Here is an 18,809-nt window from a genome sequence, read left to right as displayed (position 1 = left end):
TCAGTGCCAAGAGCCACACAATAGACCTTTTTTTGGACAAAGCTCTTAAAATGCTTGGAGATTCAGAGTTACTGAGTCACGAAACTTTACAAATATTGCACACCCATTCCTGCTGGTGCCCCTGCCTGCTCTTTTGGAAACAATACTATATTTTCTCTGTGTTTGGCAGAAGGAAAGAAATATTTTAATTAGTGTTGCAACCTCTTTGAAAGAAGGGTGACAGAGAAAGGCAAGCTCTGGCAGTGGGTGCCTGTCCTCCGGTCTGGTGGCCTCTGGGCAGGGGTTGTAGCTATCATTTCAGAGGGATCTGTTTGATTCTCCTTCTACTCAGTGTGGGCCCTACAATGATGCCCGGTCCCATGACCACAGAAGCTTCAAATGTGGCCTGATAAGGTGATAACATTCAGCGCAGAGGGGTGGGGAGGGTTGCACTGAAATAGCACTAGATGATTCATCCATGCAATTAACACTCTTAGAACCATCTCTGAACAGGTCTCTTTAGAGAGTATATAACAGGCGGCACAGATGGGGACACGACTTTGCACAGAAATGTCAGCGGGTATATGTGCTGCCAGTCTGTGGGTGCAAAGGTTGGGGGGGGTTAGACAGGGTGCAGGAAGAAGGGAAGCAGGAACAGAGGAGGAAGAAAGTAGGGGGAGGCAGTGAGAGGAGCCAAGGAAAAGCAGATCTGAGCATGGTTTTCAAGACTTGCTCTCTTCCTTTTAAAAATTCAAATCAAATTGCCCCCCCCATCCTGCCCCACGCCTAGGATTGTTTCAGTGAAGTTGTGAAATAATTGAGAGGTGTTGCAAACACATCCTCACACTGCGAGCGAGCAAGCGACTTCAAGTCTAAACACCTCTGCATCCAGAGGGCTATTTTAGATTGACATTAACGATGGCGAGTATTTGAGCTTGAAATGAGGAGGACAAAAGGGCCAAAGACATAGGCAAGTTCCATAGAGGAAGCTGGGGGTGAGGGGAGCCTGAATAAAAATCTCCTGGATGAGAGCAGTGCCTGGATTGCCATGTCCTTGGCTTTGTGGAACTGAAGACTTTTGGGTGGCTGCAGAAGGCAAGCTGGCCTTGAGAAAAGCATCGTGGAGCCATCTCTAGGTTTTCCAGACTCAACCTTGGTTTTTAAAAAATTTTCCCACCTTCTTAAGATTCCAAACTTGTAGAACATAAAGCCATGGCATGTTGTCTTGTTTGGCCCAGCATTCCTCAACCTCAGCATGAGGACCGAGGACCTGATCATTCCCTGCTGTAGTGGCTATCCTGTGCCACTACACATGTATGTGTACTATCCTGTGTCAGACAGTGACATGTGAACCAAACTCAAACTACAGTCTTCCATGGAACCTTCTGGAACCTTCTGGAATGTGACTTGCTACTGCCTCAGGGTCTTTCATGAGAGTCTGCACCATTCATCTTCATTACCCACTTATGTATTCTCTTTCTTTGGCAAGGTAAATTATTAGGTGGAGTATATGCAGTCTGATACACTGAGAGTCTTACGTTAAGAATGTCAAATGTTTGTGATTCAGTCTCACAGATGGGGTTAAAATTGCAGGGCTAAGTACTAGTTTTAAATTTACATCATCATCATTATTATTATTCCAGCAAGCTGTGAGGTATGGACTTTACCTGACCATATCTGAACTTCCGCGCGCTGTGGGGAAGAGTGAATTTGCTGGAATCACCAAAGCCTGATGTAAGGATGTTTAGCAGCATACCTGGTTTCTACTCGCTAGATGCCAATAGCACCCCTAGTTGTGAAGAATCAAATTGCCTCCAGACATTGCCAAATATTCCTGGGGGGACAAAGTCTCCCTGGGTTGAGAATCATTGGTTTATTTCTTTATTTTTTTATTGAGATATAGCTGATGTACAATATTGTGTTAGCTTCAGGTGTGCAGCACAGTGATTCAGTATTTTTGCCGACTATAATCCATTACAACTTATTACAAGATAATGGGTATAATTCCCAGTGCTATACAGTAACTGCTTGTTGCTTATCTATTTTATATATAGTAGTTTGCATCTATTAATCCCATGCCCCTAACTTATCCCTCCCCTGCTTCCTTCTGCTTTTTGGTAACCATTAGTTTGTTTTCTAAGTCTGTGAGTCTGTTTCTGTTTTGTATATACGTTCATTTGTATTATTTTTTAGACTCCATGTATAAGTAAATATCATATAGCATTTGTCTTTCTGTCTTATTTCACTAAGCATTGAGAATCACTGGTTTAGATTAAACATTAGGACAAGCTATATTTTCCTTGAGTGAAGATAGCCATCTACTATAAGGACCACACGGCATTTTTGGTGAAGACTGACAACCCAAATAACCGGGCTTGAACAGCCAGAAAGAAATGCAGAAGTCTGAGACAAGAGGAGACCTTTTTCCTCAAAGCACTGGTTTATGGCTTTAGGGATCCATAACACTGTTTACACATAATCCTGGGGACAAAAATCTTGGAGCCCTTTGCTTAAAAAAAAAAAAAAGTAAATCAGAAGAAAGGGACCTTCACGCTTAAACGGAGGTTTAAAGAGGCAAAACAGAGAAGACCACAGGCTCCGTTCTGTAGAATTCTCCACAGCCTGCAGGAGAGACGCCACACAGCAGGTCCTGCAGCACCGGGGCCTTTGAGGCCCCTTTTCATCCTGAGGCTGCAGATGGCACCTGAGTCTTTATATCCGGTCTGACTTGTCCACAAAGCATTTGGCATTGTTAGCTTTGGGAGGTGTGTTTAGGCCTCACAAAATAGAACAAGGTGTTTAAAAACGACTGTCCCTTAACTTCACCATCAAATGGACAGAAAAGAGGTGTGTGAGCCTGAACTTGACTCAGTGTACATTTTTATAATAGAAAGGAGACGATAATTGCATGCACTCCTTAAAGTGTATCCCTCAAAAGCTGTACAAATTGGCCTTCTAGATAAGATCGTGCGTTCTCATCTCCACCTGTCTCCCGCTGAACAAACAGAGAGGAGAAAGGGCTCCGTGACCCAGGTCCCTCTCGTTCCAGAGTACAGTACTACGATTGATTTATGATTTCTAAGCCTGAGACCTTTGGAAGCTGCCAAACATGAAAAGAGGGAAAAATCTTCTAAGTCAAGAGAAAAAAGGGAAGGACTTGGTAGCAGAGCGCCCTTCTCAGACTCTGAAACACTACTCTGAAAGCTGTCATGAGTATGCGTCGTTCAGGCTCTCACAGACAAAAAGGGTTATTTTATCCAGATTATTCCCCCACATTGCAGGGGAAAAAGGGACTCATTTGTAATCATCAAAGGAATGCTGACAGACTTGAAATGGGATTACATTCTATTATCCTCATCCAAATTAAAGATTTGTTTTGGAGATCATTCTTAGGTTTCTTCCTCCCTGCTCCTCCAACCCCAAATGAGGTGATTTGTATTCATGGGACATCTGAGGCAGACATGAAATCAGACAGTTTGCAAACATACATTTCAGAGTCAGTGGCCTGAGTTTTGAATTTTAATGTTGCCTGCTTCTCTGTGTATAGAAAACTTGACTCTCAGGTCCAAACTAACCCCAAGCATCGCTTCATTCCCTAATTTGTTAATGCAGAAGAAGTTCATCTTCAGGAGCCTGAGTGAGCAAGTGATACAGGTGTCCTGAAATGCAGGTGTGGAAATGTAAAACCTATACATGGGCAGTGTCATCTGGTAGGTCTATGGATACACTACTAAACCCTCAATTCCAAGCTCTGTGCTTTGGATACCATTTGGAGAATGTGACCTGCCAAATCTATTCTTCATCCCTCAAACTGCTTTGTTATCTGTGTGACTATGAAACCACTGAGAAAGAAGCTTTCTCAGGACAGAACTGACTCTTTAGAGTAGGCCTATATGATACCTAGCACAGCATCTGATACCTGCAAGACTTGAGAACATTTCTTGTTCTTTCATACAGACCTTCCCCTGTGTACTCACAAGGGAACTGATGCCCACCTGGGAAGGGGTCTTGGGTACCCTCAGGATGAAAGTCATAAGTCAGTGGAAGAGTTCAACTGGGTCAAAAAGCTATCTCTTGATTTTAGCTGCCAAAAGTACAAGATATCCTAGAGAACATCTCTCTCAAGGCAAGGAAATGACACTCTCTAAGCAGGCAGACAGCAAAAAATATAGGTAAAGTGCATTAGAAGTTATACCATTTCTTTGCTCATCATTTCTTTTCTTTATATCTCAAGCCTTCCTTCTAGACTCAGTGTCCTTCTTCAGGAAGTATAATCTTTAGTAGTTCTTTCAGTAAGGATTTATTAGTGGTAAACATGCCCTTATTTCATACTCACTCTTGAAGATAGTTTAGCTGGGTATATAGCTCTGCACTGACAGTTCTTTTCCCCCAGAACCTGGAAAATATTTGACTGGCTTCTGGCTCTCACTGTTATGGGAAAGCCTTTATAGATGAAAATTATTTTCTCTCTGATCATTTAAAAACTGTCCCTTTGTTTTAGTATTTTGTAGTTTTAATATGCTAGGCATAAATTTATTTTTATTTATCTTGGTTGGGATGCTTGAATCTGAATCATTCATCAACTCTTGAAAATTGACTCTAAGGTATTATCACTTTGAGTGTTGCCTTTCCCTCATTTTCCCTATTCTCCGTTTCTGGAATACTGATCAGCTGTATGTTGAACCTTCATTCCATTTTCCATGTCTTATAAACTTTTTTCCATGTCTTTATCTCTTTTGTGGCATTCTGGATAATTTTCCCAGCTTTATTTTCCAGTTCACTATTTCTCTCTTCAGCTGCATCTAATCTACCCATCAAGCTTTGAACGTCAATGAATATATTTTTCATGTTAGTACATATGTTTGATTCCTTAAAAAAATACGCCTGATCTTTCTTGATAGCCTTTCATTCTTTCTTCATGTTTTAGATTCTCTCTTTTATTTTTTTTATGTTTTATATTCCCTATTTTATTTATTAAAAACTCTGTTGTTTTTGCTGCTGACTATTATTCACATAGTGTAATTTTGGATACTGTGTTCATAATCAGAATTTTATCTATCAGAATCTGTGGGGCCTGTGTTGATGTTTCTATGCAGGGAGTATTTGTGTGTTTTTCCCAGGCACCCTGGGGCACTACTAACCTGGGATAACTTTTTTAGTTTCTCAGCTTGGGTTTCCTGGTAAAGGCAACGTGAATTCAAAACCCAGACTCTTGAAAAGGCAGACCTGTGGTTACATAGTCTCAACAGAGATTATTTTTTCCTCCAATCCTGAACCTAAGCTGAGATGTTTCCTTGTCATCTTTCTTTACAAGAAGGCTGATTTGTTTTTCATGCATCTTTTTATGAGTGTTTAGCCCTTCCATGTCCTGGCCTTATAAGGAGATCTTTATTCCAATTTCTCACCTGACATTGGTCTAATGTCTTGCCTCTTGCCCTCATGTACCTATTAAATACTGGTTGTAAAGCTCATCAAAGGCCCCAGTGTAGCCATAGGGTTGGTGCCAGCTAACTTCTTCCGTTCTCTGATCCCTCTTCATTTTTGTTCCCTGGCTACTCCTTGCACTTAGTCACTCACTCATGCATTTAAAGGATGTTTGTTATGTTTTATTCAGCAGCCCTAAGTGTTTTGTTGGGGAAATAATTCCAGAACACCAGTTCCACCATATTTCCAGAAATAGATTATAGATCCTATCCTGTAATCAGTTATTTGGGGCTGGACAGTGCTATCTCTAGACACGACATGGAATGAACAATACCTGTAAGTCCTGGGAAAGATTTGGATCTGGTATATTAAGAGATATACATTACAGAAGTGGCACTGTTTTAAACAACTTGTAATTTATTTGTTTTAGTATTAGAGAAGCTGCCTGCATTCAAATCCCCAAAAGTTACTTAGCCTCTCTTGATGCTATTTCTTCAACTTATCATAGCAGTATTCCCTTCGTAGGTGAGGATTAAATGAGTTAATAAACATGAAGTTCTTAAAGCACTGTGTGGCACGCAGTGCTTTATGTTCTTGATACACTACAGTATTTTTAAATAAATTTATTTATTTATTTTTGGCTGTGTTGGGTCTTTGTTGCTGTGCGCGGGCTTTCTGTAGTTGCGGTGAGTGGGGGCTACTCTTCGTTGCGGTGTGCGGGCTTCTCATTGTCGTGGCTTCTCTTGTTGTGGAGCACAGGCTCTAGGAGTGCAGGCTTCAGTAGTTGTGGCACGTGGTTTCAGCAGTTGTGGCTTGCAGGCTCTAGAGCTCAGGCTCAGTAGTTGTGGCACACGGGCTTAGTTGCTCCACGCATGTGGGATCTTCCCGGGCCAGGGCTCGAACCCATGTCCCTTGCATTGGCAGGCAAATTCTTAACCACTGCGCCATCAGGGAAGCCCTACACTACAGTATTTTTAACTAACTTCTCTTACTTGTGCTAAGGGAACCAAGTAAAGAATATACCCCTTACGATGGGTCAGAGCTTAAACTGAGATGGTGCACACATAGGGGCCAGCTAAGGGGTGGCAGAATTAGAGACCCCACGGGGAAAGAGAGGAGCTCAGAGAAAACAGATTAGAATCACTTGGTCGGCCACCCTCCCATCTGAGAGTCTCCTTCTATCGCTAAAATCTAGGTGACTCTAGGACTGATGTTATTCAGGAAAGCTATTTCCTTCCAGAAAGATACAAACACACCAGCCTCATTGAAATAGTGGCTGAGGGCTTCCCTGGTGGCACAGTAGTTAAGAATCCACTTCCCAATGCAAGGGACATGGGTTCGAGCCCTGGCCTGGGAAGATCCCACATGCCGTGGAGCAACTAAGCCTGTGCACCACAACTACTGAGCCTGAGCTCTAGAACCCGCAAGCCACAACTACTGAGCCCAAGTGCCACAAATACTGAAGCCTGCGTGCCTAGAGCCCCTGCTCTGCAACAAGAGAAGCCACGACAATGAGAAGCTCGTGCACCGCAACGAAGAGTAGCCCCCGCTCATCGCAACTAAAGAAAGCTCGTGCACAGCAACGAAGACCCAACACAGCCATAAATCAATACATAAATAAATTTAAAAAATAAAATAAAATAGTGGCCAAGTATCATAAAAGTTCAGAATGCCTTGCCCCTAGGTTCTACGTCCATTACTTAGCTTGAATGACAAGAGTATGGATTTTTGAAACAAGACAGTTACGGGATTCACATCCTGCCTCTAAATTTTACTAGCAGTTGTTAACTGGGGTAGTGGGCATGGTAGGGGTAGGGCTGGGTCACATGGGAGCAGTTGTTCTTTCAGTGTATGTTATTTCCAAAGTGGTGCCTTTTCAAGAATTTTAAAGGTGCTGACAGGATGGCTGAGAAGACCAGTGGTCTCCAAATTTTTAAAATCATGAACCCCATCAGTAAAAATATTTTGAGAACACATCTCCAATATATTACATTTAGAAATTATGTTATAAATCAGCTATACCTCAATAAAATAAATTTTTTAAAAGAGATTATGTATTGTTCTACTGTCAACTTGTATGTTGTTTGTTTGTTTTTGTTTTTTGTTGTTTTTGGCCACATGGCATGGCTTATGGGACCTTAGTTCCCTGACCAGGGATTGAACATGGGCCACGGCAGTGAAAGCACCAAGTCCTAACCACTGGACAGCCAGGGAACTCCCTCAACTTTATGTTAATTATAAGCAAAACATAACTTCTTTTTTAAAGATAGAAAAGAAACAAATAGAAAAGAACAGAAGTTCTAACATTTTTCTCCTCTATCCGCTAATCACCTTGTGCCTGTACCTACTATGGATGAATTGTGATGAGAAGATGCGGAAGGAAGGAATGGTAAAAGGTCAGTCTACTCAGAGGGCAACTGAAACCACCACGGTCAATCCAAGGACTACATAGAAAGGTTAAGCAAATTGTGGCACTTTTTCTCTGGCTTTGTCCCCCACTCGGCACCCACACGGGCCAAGCCCCCCAGCATGGCCCTACTCCTGGGCTGGAGTTAGGGTCTGCCTCTGCTCTGCTTCCTAGCTGGGGGGTCTTGGGCAAGTCACTTAACCTCTCTGAGGCTGGGTAAAGTGAGACTACTACTTACCTCACAGTGTTGCTATGAGGATGAAATCAGATAACCCTGTGCTCAATTAATTTTTACTCCCTTCCTTTCTGTTCCTTCCTTGAAACGGCAACTAGGCTGCCCTTTCCAATAAAGTGCCTGGGAGACCAAAGCCATCAATAGCAGGATCACTCCCTTACCCAGACTCCTCTTCTCGGCTACAGAAAGAGCTGGGAGAACACTTTTCAAACGTTGTTACTTTCCATGGAAACAGACTAGCCCTTTGAGACACTTACTCTTCATCCCTCTTCTTCTGTGACAGCTGGACAACTCCTTCAGATATTTGCTTTGTTTTTTCTTTCATTACGAGCTGGCTTTTCGCTCCATAAAAGTTTTAAAAATGAAGACAATCCTGAATAAAAGGATGATGTGACCAAGGCGTAATAAAAAGCAGAGCCGTGTGTGTGCACATAGGCACACGTGCATGTATGTATAAGTGTGTGCATACGTGTGTGCTGGGATGCAGCGGCAAACTGAGAGCTGGGAAAATACATCCTGGTCTCCCTGGTGGTGAGCCCTGGGGTGGGGGGATGGGGGTGAAGGGAGACCCCGTCATGCTCGTGTCCCCCTGGATGAACTGACACAAAGACAGGAGGCAGCCCTGCCCTCTGACACCAGAGCAGTGGTTCTCAACTCTGGCTGTGCACTGGAATTGCCTGGGGGCTTTGAAAAAGAGACCAATGCCTGGATATCCCAGATCAATTAAATCAGAAGCCTTGAGTTGCTGCTAGAGCATCCATACATTTGTTTGGACTCAAGCGGTTCTAGTGTGCAGCCAGGGTTGAGACCCACTGCCTCTCTGAACAGAACAGGAAGATTCAACCTCTGCTAAATGGGCAACTCCATCAGGACCAAATTCCCACCCCCGAGCCCCCAAGATCAACTGAATGACCATTTTTCTACATTCTGAAATTCTTGACCAATGAAATAAGGAGCTAGGATGGGGCTTATTTGCTGGGCTGCAAATGATCTGATAACAAGCCCCACACCTTGTTTGCTTGGGCTACTGATGCCCGGGGCAGGAGGTAGGACGTCAGCCCAGAGACCCACTTCTCTCGTGCAGTGCCCTTTCTTTGAGGTCTGAGGACATTTGGGTACAAGGAAGGCTTTAAAAGCTGCTCCACTCCCCTTGTTTCTCACCTCCTTTCCTTTCTGCTTCCCACATTTACCACTACGTGCCCTAGGGTAAAACCAAGCGTGTAAACATGTGGTCGTGACGACTTTGTCAAAAGTCAAGAGTTTTCTAGGAATCCAAGTGGGAACTTGATGAATTTTCCATCCTTTCCTTCCCTCTCTGCCCATCAGCCCATCCATCACTTTGAACCTCTTTGAGAAGAAAGAAAAGAAAGAAAAAAAAGAGAAAACACAGAACAAAACAGAAGAGGGAGAAAGGGAAGAGCAGAAGACTGTGCCTGCTCTCGGCAAAGAGTAAAACTGCCAAAAAAATGAACAAGACCTGAGGGACATGGCAAGCTAAGTTCAGGGATGCACTGAAACATCACGCTTTAAAGCAGGACCAAATGTAGAGGATCCTTAGCGTTTTATGGCTGGAACCAAAATGGCACCCCTCCCTCCCCTCTGCCCTCATCCTGCCTTGTTCTTTGAACAAAGATGATGCTGACATTATATTTCTATTAAAAAAAAAAAAGCAGTGATCAGTTTGGACCTCTCAGGCTAAATCCTCAATTTGGGAATCCAGTCAAAAGAACAGAAGACCATCCCAGAGGAAAGTGGATGAAAGCCAAGCGCATTTGAGTTTGGGATTAAGGATCAGAGGCAGTAATTTTGCATGAACTGTTCTTGCCTTCCTGGGATGTGTTTTTAATGCAGTGATGATAGCCTTCCAGTGGCCGCTGGCAGCATCTCAATGTCTTCAGGGAGGAGAGGGAAGGGGGTGTTTAGGGAGCCTGTTTCCTAGCAGGCTTGGAGGTGATTAGCACAAGTCACGAGCATGGAGGGGGAGGAGGAGGCCCCGATGCAGCCTCTGGCTTATTAAGAGTGAGATCCGATGCTGGAATCCCTGGGGCAAAAAAAAATCAATGACCCAGGAAAACTACACCAGCTGACAGCCTCAGGAAAAAGCTCAAGGAAGAGTTGCAAAGAAGAGAAAGGCTTAAGTAACTTTCCAAAACTCTGCACCGTTAATCTCCCGGGAGGCCCTATACTATACAGACAATAGCTGGGACCCCTTTCATTTTGGCACTTTCTTTCACCTGGATTCACCATCCTTCTTCCATCCCCTTCTTTTCGAAGGTTGAAGGGGTCCCAAGTTCCCTCCACCCTCCCTCGGTCTGGCTTTTTGATGTTTCCTTGTTTAGAAGAACAAGCAAGTAACTACATTGTCAAATGCTGCTCTCCAGCTCTCAGCTATTGCTGTCAGGCTCCGACAGGGAGGGTCCACTGTCTTTTTTCAGGCACTGGTTTGTACACACCCCTCCAAGTGCAGGAATAGGACCTCCTGTCCCCAGGAAAGCAGACATCAGGCTTTGAGGCCACAGTGGGGGGTGGCAGGGGCGGGGGTGTGTGTTGGAGTCACGTGATCAGGATCCACTGCTTCAACGAAAACATCCAACTGAAGCCTCAGACTGTCATCTTTGGAGCTTAGGAGTTTTCCTCGATGCCGTATGTCACATGGTTAGGGGGTCCCTAAAGGTTCATTAAGTTTCAAATCAAATGAATCAACTTTGAAGACTTCATCCTTCTCCCTGAGCCTTTTCTAATATTTCCCTGATGTCACATAAGATAGAATTTAGATCTAAACCTGAGTGTGTCTGTGGTTTCAGAGAAGCTTATTTTTCTTTTCTTCTTCCCAAAAGGCTCCCGGGCACTTTCTCCCTGGTCTTCACATCACTGAAGAGCAAGGCTGACCAGAGGAAACATGGGAACTCCTTGTGGATGCACCTGGAAATATCACCGCCGACCCAACGCTGGCTCAGGGAGTCTTAAAACCCTGGAATTTAGGTTCCCATCAAAAGCAGGAGAAAATTCCTTTTATTGTTTAGTCATTTAGAAAAACATGTATGAAAACATCCATTTCCCAGGGCAGAGCATCCCTGCTTGATAGCTCAAGTTCACCCTCTGGAACAGTTGCTCCGTACAGACAATTCCAAACTTGGGTGGTAACCTACAGACTGCATCAAGGATTGTAACTGCTTCACTAAAGAAACAAACTCTAAGTGTCTTTAATCTATGAAAACAATCTAATGGTTACACCGCGGTTTACCTACAGCAATATTTGTTCAGTTACAATGATGTCACAAAAGAAGGGCTTGTTGGCTTTCAGTTCTTTCCTTAACAATATTCAGAGCTTGATGGTGGCTGAATTCGGAACTGCTTTCCATAGCTTAAACCAGCAAAGACAGAACTTTTCTAGCAGCCAAGAAAGTTCTATTACCAAAAAAAAAAGTCAATAGCACTTGATAGCCAGCATTTTCCCAGCACATTTACCATAGCGCTCTGACCCTGTAGTGCTGGATTTTAAGGACCACAGTTTCCTTGCCAAATAGACATATCTTGGCTTCCTTTGCTAGGTGGAAACACTGCCTTGATATTAAATATTCAAAGCAAAGAAACTCTGACCCAAGGGCTCTCAGCTAACAATGACATTCTCTGTAAGTAAACTAGAAACCCAACTCAGCTTCTGGTTTGCCAGTGTCCCCTGCCATGTACTAGTCTACTGCACAAATAGGGTTGAGGAACGACTCCTGTTTACCATGATTATACCACAAAAGACCCTCAGGCAGGGATGCGGGAAGCCTGGACTTGGCAGAAGATGTTGGAGAAGAGGAAGAGGAGGATTCAGAGCTGCTTCCTGGGCAGGGCAGGGGCGAGGAAAGGGTGAAAGGCCTCCAACCTCGCCAGACGGAGACCCAGGTCCGATACAATTGCAAGGACATTGTTACTCTAAGCAAGCATAACGTAAGAATGCAGCTCCTATAGCCTTCGTCAACCCAGAAACTTCTCTCACTTTGCTGCGCCACACCTACAGCGCCAGAACTATCTGAGATCAGCTGAGGAAGCCTTGGTCGCAATCCCCCCAAAGAAAAGCCTCATCCTTTACTGGGAGGGGGAAGTCGTTATTTTTTTGTTAAGGCAATGGGGGACGGGCAATGGGGGATGGAGATGGGAGACGCTGGTGCCTTTCGGTGGTCAAGTCCTACCCCTCAGTCTCCTCTCTGTTCTGTAAGCTTCTACTCATCTTCTTACTGCGTCTCCACCACACCTCCCATCCCCTTGGGCTTCCCTCGTGCCTGTCGGCGCAGACTTCAGGTCAAGTGTCCTCTGGGCTGGATTCCTTACGTGGGCACCTGAGAGGCTGGCTGGGGCACACCCGGACTATGCGGAGAGCAAACCAAGTGCAAAGTGGACCACAACACGTGTTCCAACAGCGCTGAGCGCGGCACAGGGCTCAGTTTAAGGTATTTTAAGCCGACCCGCATCCATCGGAGTCGGGTCCCTGACCCTGGGAAATTGACGAGGAAGTCAACTCATTGAGGGAAAAACTCCAAATACCCTACCCAACCTTCCTTCTCGGGGGGCTCCCCTGCCACCACCCCACATGCGCAGCTACTGAGTATGCTAAGGGCTCCTATTATCAGGCCAGAAAACTGGCTCTGAGCGCGCTCCAACTTTAAACCAACCCGGCCTTGCCCCCTCGGGCGCCTGCCCCCAACCGAGGGCTCACCTGGGCGCCCCGCGGCGCCGGGGGCGCACAGCGAGGGAGGTCGCTTCTTACCGGAGAAGTCCGTGAGCGCTGCGATCTCTTTGGAGCAAACCAGGACGGTGCAGTAGAAGAGGCGCAGGAGCTGCCCAGGAGGCTCTGCCTGCCTGCGGAGGCCGGGATGCTGTGCTGGCTGGGGCGCTGGCGGTGGGCGCGCGTGTCCCGGCAGGAGCATGGTGCGCGGCGCCACAGAGCGCGGGCGCGGGCCCGGGGCGCGGGGGGTCGCTGGGCGGAGGGCGGCGTCACATGGCAGGGCGAGTTGGTAGCCAGCGGCTCCGCGGCCCCCTGCCACCTCCTGGCCCAGGCTGCCAGAGCCTCCTCCCCGCCGCGGGCTAGCACCGGCTCCCCAGCAAAGAGGAGGGGGCGGAGAACTGGGGCGGGGCGAGGAGCCCCGGGAAGAGTCCGCGTGGTTTCCCCGAGAGGAAATCTCCGCTGCGGCCGCGCGGGAGGAAGCGAGGGCGGGGGGCGAAGGGAAAGTGTAGCCTCTCGCGCCCCGAGCTGCGGAGGCCGGTCCCTGGCGCGCTGCCCGCCGCGGAGGGCGCCCCCAACAGCGCGCCGAGGGTCGCGCAACTTTAGCGCCTTCCACGCCCGGGTCCCCGCCCCGGAGACGGCTCAGCGCCCCTGGCCTGGCCCGCCCTGGCCCCGTGCCAGCCTCGCCCTGGCCGTCTGTGGAGTGCGGCCGGTGCCCGTGACGCACTTAGGAGGCAGAGCCGCGCTTGGAGCCTGGGAGCCGGGGTGGGGGCCGCGGGAAGGTGGGGTACTGGAGGTGTGGGACCGCAGCACTGACGTCTCTGCGACCCAGCGCGCTCCACGTGCAGAATCACCAAGCACGCACAGTTATCCCCATTTCACAGAAGAGAAGACCGAGACCCGGAGCATTGCCCGACGCCAGAGCTTACGCAGCCAGGAGGGGAACCATCGCGGGGCTGGGGGGAGTGGGGTGGGGGAGGAGGGATGTGCATTGTGCTGAAAACGGATCAGATGGCTCCAGAGCCGGTTTCTTTTCGCTGCGACTACGTTTCCTTTGGGTACTGGTTGTCCGCCGCGCTCAGAGGATCTGACACTGGACCGGCACAAACAGCCGCCGAACGCAATAAATGGGCTTTGTTTTAAAATGGGCCACAGCATCTTTCTGAACCTCTCGATTACGCGCGGTGTAACCTACGTTTGGACGCCCAGCCCGTGGGCGAGGAGCGGGCTGCACGGCTCGGGCTCGGGGGAACCGAGGACAAGTACTTGGGGGCTCCGTGGCCGCGCGCCGGGTGGGGTACCTGGGGTCCAGGAACCCAAACCCCACGGACTGCGCGGGGCGCCCGGGCCAGGCGGCGCCGGCGGGAAGGAGGAGGGCCGGGCGGGCGGGCTCTCGGCACAAAGTGTTCCCGAACACCGCGGGAGGGCATGCCAAGTTCGCGGCGGGCCTGACGCGGAAATGTAGATCATGAGGCCCGAGGGCGGGCCCGGGCGCCCTGCGCCGGCCGGCTCTGAACTGCACCGCGCACGCCGCAGAGTGCGGCGGGAGGCCCGGACGGAGAAAACCGAGACTCGCTGGCCTACCTGGGGGAACCTCTTAGAGGTGGGCCGCAAGGATCCCGGAGAGCTGGATGTCACTGCGTCTCACACCGTGCTCCAGGAGGGGCAGGGGCAGGAGAACTGGGATTCCGGCCATTACCTCCCTGTCTTGGGCTAGGGGTGGGAGGGGCAAATGCAAACATCAATATTTGTTAGTGGGACCCAGTCTGCCAGACACAATGACTTTTAAAATTTACATTAAAATATTCAACCTTCTCAGTAACCCTGGGACCTAAGTATTCTTGTGCACGTTCTAGGCTGGGGAAACTGAGGCAGGGAGGGTGGGTAAGGATGCCCAGCACTTAGCAGCCATTCAGTAAGTGACATTTGCTTAAAACTCGGTTCCCTGATGTTCTTTCCATTCCATTCATCCATCTACTTTAGATATGAATTAGGTACCTATGTATACCGGATCCTCTGCGAGGAGCTGGGGACCCTCCTAACACAGGAAGGGAACCATGCTCCCTCAGGGCTGGTGGCTGCCACCACTGTCCCGTAGGGATGCGCTGGTTTCCAGTTGCCAGTGTGGACACTGCTACTGGTGTGATGGCATCCCCAGGCCTCCTTACCCGTAAAGGCGTCAGGCTTATTGTGAGAGTTGAATGAGTTGAAACAGGTGACATGGGTAGGACAAGGCCTGGAACGAGTAAGTACTCAGTCAGTATTAGTCATTGGTACAGTGAGGAAGACAGACATTGAACAGGTAATGCCAAGGGAATGCCAAGGAGCCATTGGAACGAGACCCAGGGAGGGAAGGAGGTGTTAGGGACCTTTTTAAGACAAGATGTGTGAGAAAGATGGGAAGAGTTGGCCAAGCAAAAGCTAGGTATAAATGTTTGGGGAGGATGAACTTCTTAGGAAAAGGGATCAGCATATGTGAAATCCCAAAGAAGCATGGCTCCAGAAATGCATGCAGGACATGGAGCAGAGAGAAAAGGGCAGGGCAGGGTGACATGGAGAGGTCAGCTGCCGGAGCTCAGGGACCCAGAGACCTTGGTGAATGCTTCCATCTTTTTTTTTTTTTTTGGCCACACTGCACAGCTTGTGGGATTTTAGTTCCCCAACCAGGGATTGAACCCGGGCCCTTGGCAGTGAAAGTGAGGAGTCCTACCCACTGGACCACCAGGGAAGTCCCAGAACACTTCCATCTTTATCCTAAGCCCTTGTGAGCACTTCCGTCTTAAGCCAGCAAAGGGTTGTAAGCAGATGAGTGATGCAATCAGGTGTGTGTTGGTAAAAGGTGACTCTGACTTCTGAATGCAGCTGTACTGGAGGGGTCAACAGTGGGTCCAGGGATTATACTCCTAAGAATTGGAAGCAGGGACTCCAAGAGATATTTGTACACTCATGTTCATAGCAGCATTATTCATAATAGCCAAAAGGTGGAAGCAACCCGAGTGTCCCTCAATGGATGATTGGATAAACAAGATGTGGAATATTATCCAGTCATAGAAAGGAATGAAATTCTGATACATGCTACAGCATGGATGCACCTTAAAAACATTATGCTAGGTGAAGTAAGAAAATGATAAATATTGCATAGTTCCACTTACATGAAATATCTAGAATACACAAACTTATAGAAACAGAAAATAGATTAGAGATTTCCAAGAGTTGAGAAATAGATGGTGGTGATGGCTGTATAACACTGTGGATGTAATTAATGCCACTTAATTGTACACTTAAAATGGCAATTTTTATGTCATGTAGTTACCACAACTTCAAAAAAATTAATAATGTAATATGCGAAAACCCACTGAACTGTAAATGGGTGAGTTGTGTGGTATGTGGATTATATCTCCATAAAGCTGGGGTGTTTTTTTTGTGTTTGTTTGGCTGCACCGAGCGGCATGCAGGATCTTAGCTCCTTAACCAAGGATCGAACCTGTGCCCCCTGCAGTGGAAGCGCAGAATCTTAACCACTGGACCGCCAGGGAATTCCCCCATAAAACTGTTTTTTCGTTTAAATGTTTTTTTTTTAATTTTTTATTGAAGTATAGTTGATTTACAATGTTGTGTTAATTACTGCTGTACAGCAAAGTGACTCAGTTACATATATATGTATATATACTATATATATATTCTTTTAAAAAATTCTTTTCTTTTTCATATATTTTTCCATTATGGTTTATTACAGGTTATTGAATATAGTTCCTTGTGCTATACAATAGAACCTTGTTTATAAAGCCATTTTTTTAAAAGATCAAACAAAGACCACAAAGTGGGTCCAGGGAGATGGTCAGGACGGGAGGGGAGCCTGAAGGGTGTGACTGAGCATTGGGCTGGCGCTTTGCAGGCCCAGAGAGGAGGGAGGAGTGGCCAGATTGGAAGTGTTCGGGAAGGATGGAGAGCACAGTGTGCCTGGGCGCTTGTGGGATGTGAGTGACGAGGCTGGAGGACCAGTCCCTGCCTGCCCTCTGCTGTGCCCCTCGGTTGCTCCCTGTTAAATCAACTTACTCCTAATCTGGTGTCTTTAAGAATTTTGGAATCTTGCAAGAAAATTAAAGAATTCCATTTATTTTCCCCTCTGGTCCTCATACTTTGTGTGCCCCCGACAAAATGGAAGCCAGTTACTTCCCGCCCCCATTTCCCTCTCTGAAAATATTATACAATCAAATACCTAAACAATGGGGTACTAACCAGGACCAGCTACAGAATTCACTGGCCCAGTGCAAAATGAAAACGCATAGCTCCTTGTTGAAAAATTATCCCGAATTTCAAGATAGTGATAGCAGGGCATTAAACCCAGTGTGGGCTCTGAGCACAGGGTCCTGAGATACTACACAGGCCACATGCCCATGAAGCTGGCCCAGGCACTACCAGTATCTCCTGTCTCAGATATGGAAACCGACATCACGACCCTCACAGATCATCTGTGGCAGAATTTGAAGTCCTCTTAAACTGCAAAGGTACAGAAATTAGGGGATGGATGTCAACATGGAGTAAACTAAAAGTGTTCCTTTCTATGTGATGGCACCATTGGCCATCTTGCCGCTTCTTCTAAGTTACAACCCTATTTTCCTCCTTCCTTGAGATCCTGGCTACTTCCCTCCCCACACAGCCAAACCTGCTTTGAAGGATGTTTGTGTGCTGTGCACTTGAACTCCAGCCTGAACCTGTGCTCTCACTGGGCTATCAAAGTAAGGCTTTGGGGCTTTCAACAAAGATGGGCTGCAGCCGTTCCGAGAAGACATAAGCCATCATTTGTCAGCTGCAAAGAAACCAACCTTTCAGCTCAGGATACTGAGGCCGAATGTTGTCCAGAGCTAAAAAGGCTTATTTTTAAAAAGCAACAAACGGTGGTTTGTTCATAGAGCTGGCACCAAAGAGCCACATCAATAGCAAAGAGCTGCTCACTGAAGATTGTGAAAGCTGGGGATGCACTTGAGAGGCCGTGAGGGGAATGTTTGGCCCAAAAGCCTATGGAAGGAAACCTTTAAGAATATGAGCTCAAAACTGGTGTCCGTCCAAGGTCAAAGGCATCAAGTGCAATAGCCTGTACTCTGCCCCTGACAGACAGCCACTGACGGAGGCATTGGACCTCCCTGACTTTCATCTGCAAAATGAAAATGGTGGACTCAAAAAGTCCATTTTGGCTCTAAAAGCCCACAGCCTATTTAAATTAGATGTAGGATTTCAGGAAATTGGGCTAAATCTATACTGGTTCCAAGACATTCCTTAATGTTTTCTTAAATACATATTTTCATTTCTTTTTTGCTCTGTTTGTTTTTATGTTGTTCATATTTTTCTCTTTATAGAAGAAGAATGTAGCATGAGCAAACTTGGGGGGGATTCCTGGAGCATTGTGAATGATTGAATTATGATTCTTGGGAGTTTTCAGCGTAAGCATTTCCAAATATTCAAGGTGGTAAACTCAGTTTCTGGAGGAGAGCATGACTGCATCCTGGAAGGAACAGACACCGTTTTCCCCTCTGAGGCTGGAAAGTGCTGTTCCCACAGAAGCCCTGAGGCTGCTCCCTGCTGCCAGTGACACAGCAAATGCCACAGGGAATCCAGCCTGCCTGGACCGCACCTGAGAGCAGGGACGTTTTCTCCGGAGATCACAATCCCCTACTCTTCCTACCTCGTTCTGTGCCATCAGAAGGGAAAGTGTGCTGATGGAAGGATGTTCCATAGTGGGTTGGAAAGAAACACATCTAGCTCTGAACTACCAAGCTTGCCCTGCCAGATAACATAGCGTATGGCAGTGGGTAATTGTATGCCCTCCATGGTCAGAGCTCAAAGGTTCGAATCCCAGCTCTGCCACTGTTGGTACTTGAGTTGTGGATGGTGGTACAGTTTAGAGTGGACATAGCTGAGAGGCAAGTCAGAGCAGAAGCCCCATACACGGTAATAAACATAACCATCTCATGGCCTTAGTGTATTATTATTGCTTGAGCATAAGACAGTGTTTGGTTTCCATTCAAACCCCTAGGGATGTCTTTGTGATCAAA

The 18,809-nt window shown here is 46.9% G+C and overlaps 1 protein-coding gene across 10 annotated transcripts in view; it reads right to left on the bottom strand.

Annotated features, from left to right (window-relative positions):
• The window catches only part of EVA1C (eva-1 homolog C), an 83,982-nt gene extending 70,364 nt beyond the window's left edge, over positions 1-13,618 (bottom strand). For 2 of the 10 annotated variants that reach the window (XM_036851398.1, XM_036851403.1), the window contains exon 1: positions 12,802-13,607. In XM_036851398.1, coding sequence (XP_036707293.1) covers positions 12,802-12,961 — 160 coding nt within the window. In that variant the 5' untranslated portion in view covers positions 12,962-13,607. Of the gene's footprint in view, positions 1-12,750 lie in introns of all 10 variants that reach the window. The other 8 variants (XM_036851401.1, XM_036851397.1, XM_036851396.1 and 5 more) reach the window with 8 other exon arrangements.
• Positions 13,619-18,809: the final 5,191 nt, after the last annotated feature.

The sequence above is a fragment of the Balaenoptera musculus genome, chromosome 4, assembly GCF_009873245.2.
Source record: "Balaenoptera musculus isolate JJ_BM4_2016_0621 chromosome 4, mBalMus1.pri.v3, whole genome shotgun sequence".
Classification (NCBI taxonomy): domain Eukaryota; kingdom Metazoa; phylum Chordata; class Mammalia; order Artiodactyla; family Balaenopteridae; genus Balaenoptera; species Balaenoptera musculus.
Note: the sequence above shows the minus strand (reverse complement) of the source record. Positions and strands in the feature narration are given on the sequence as shown.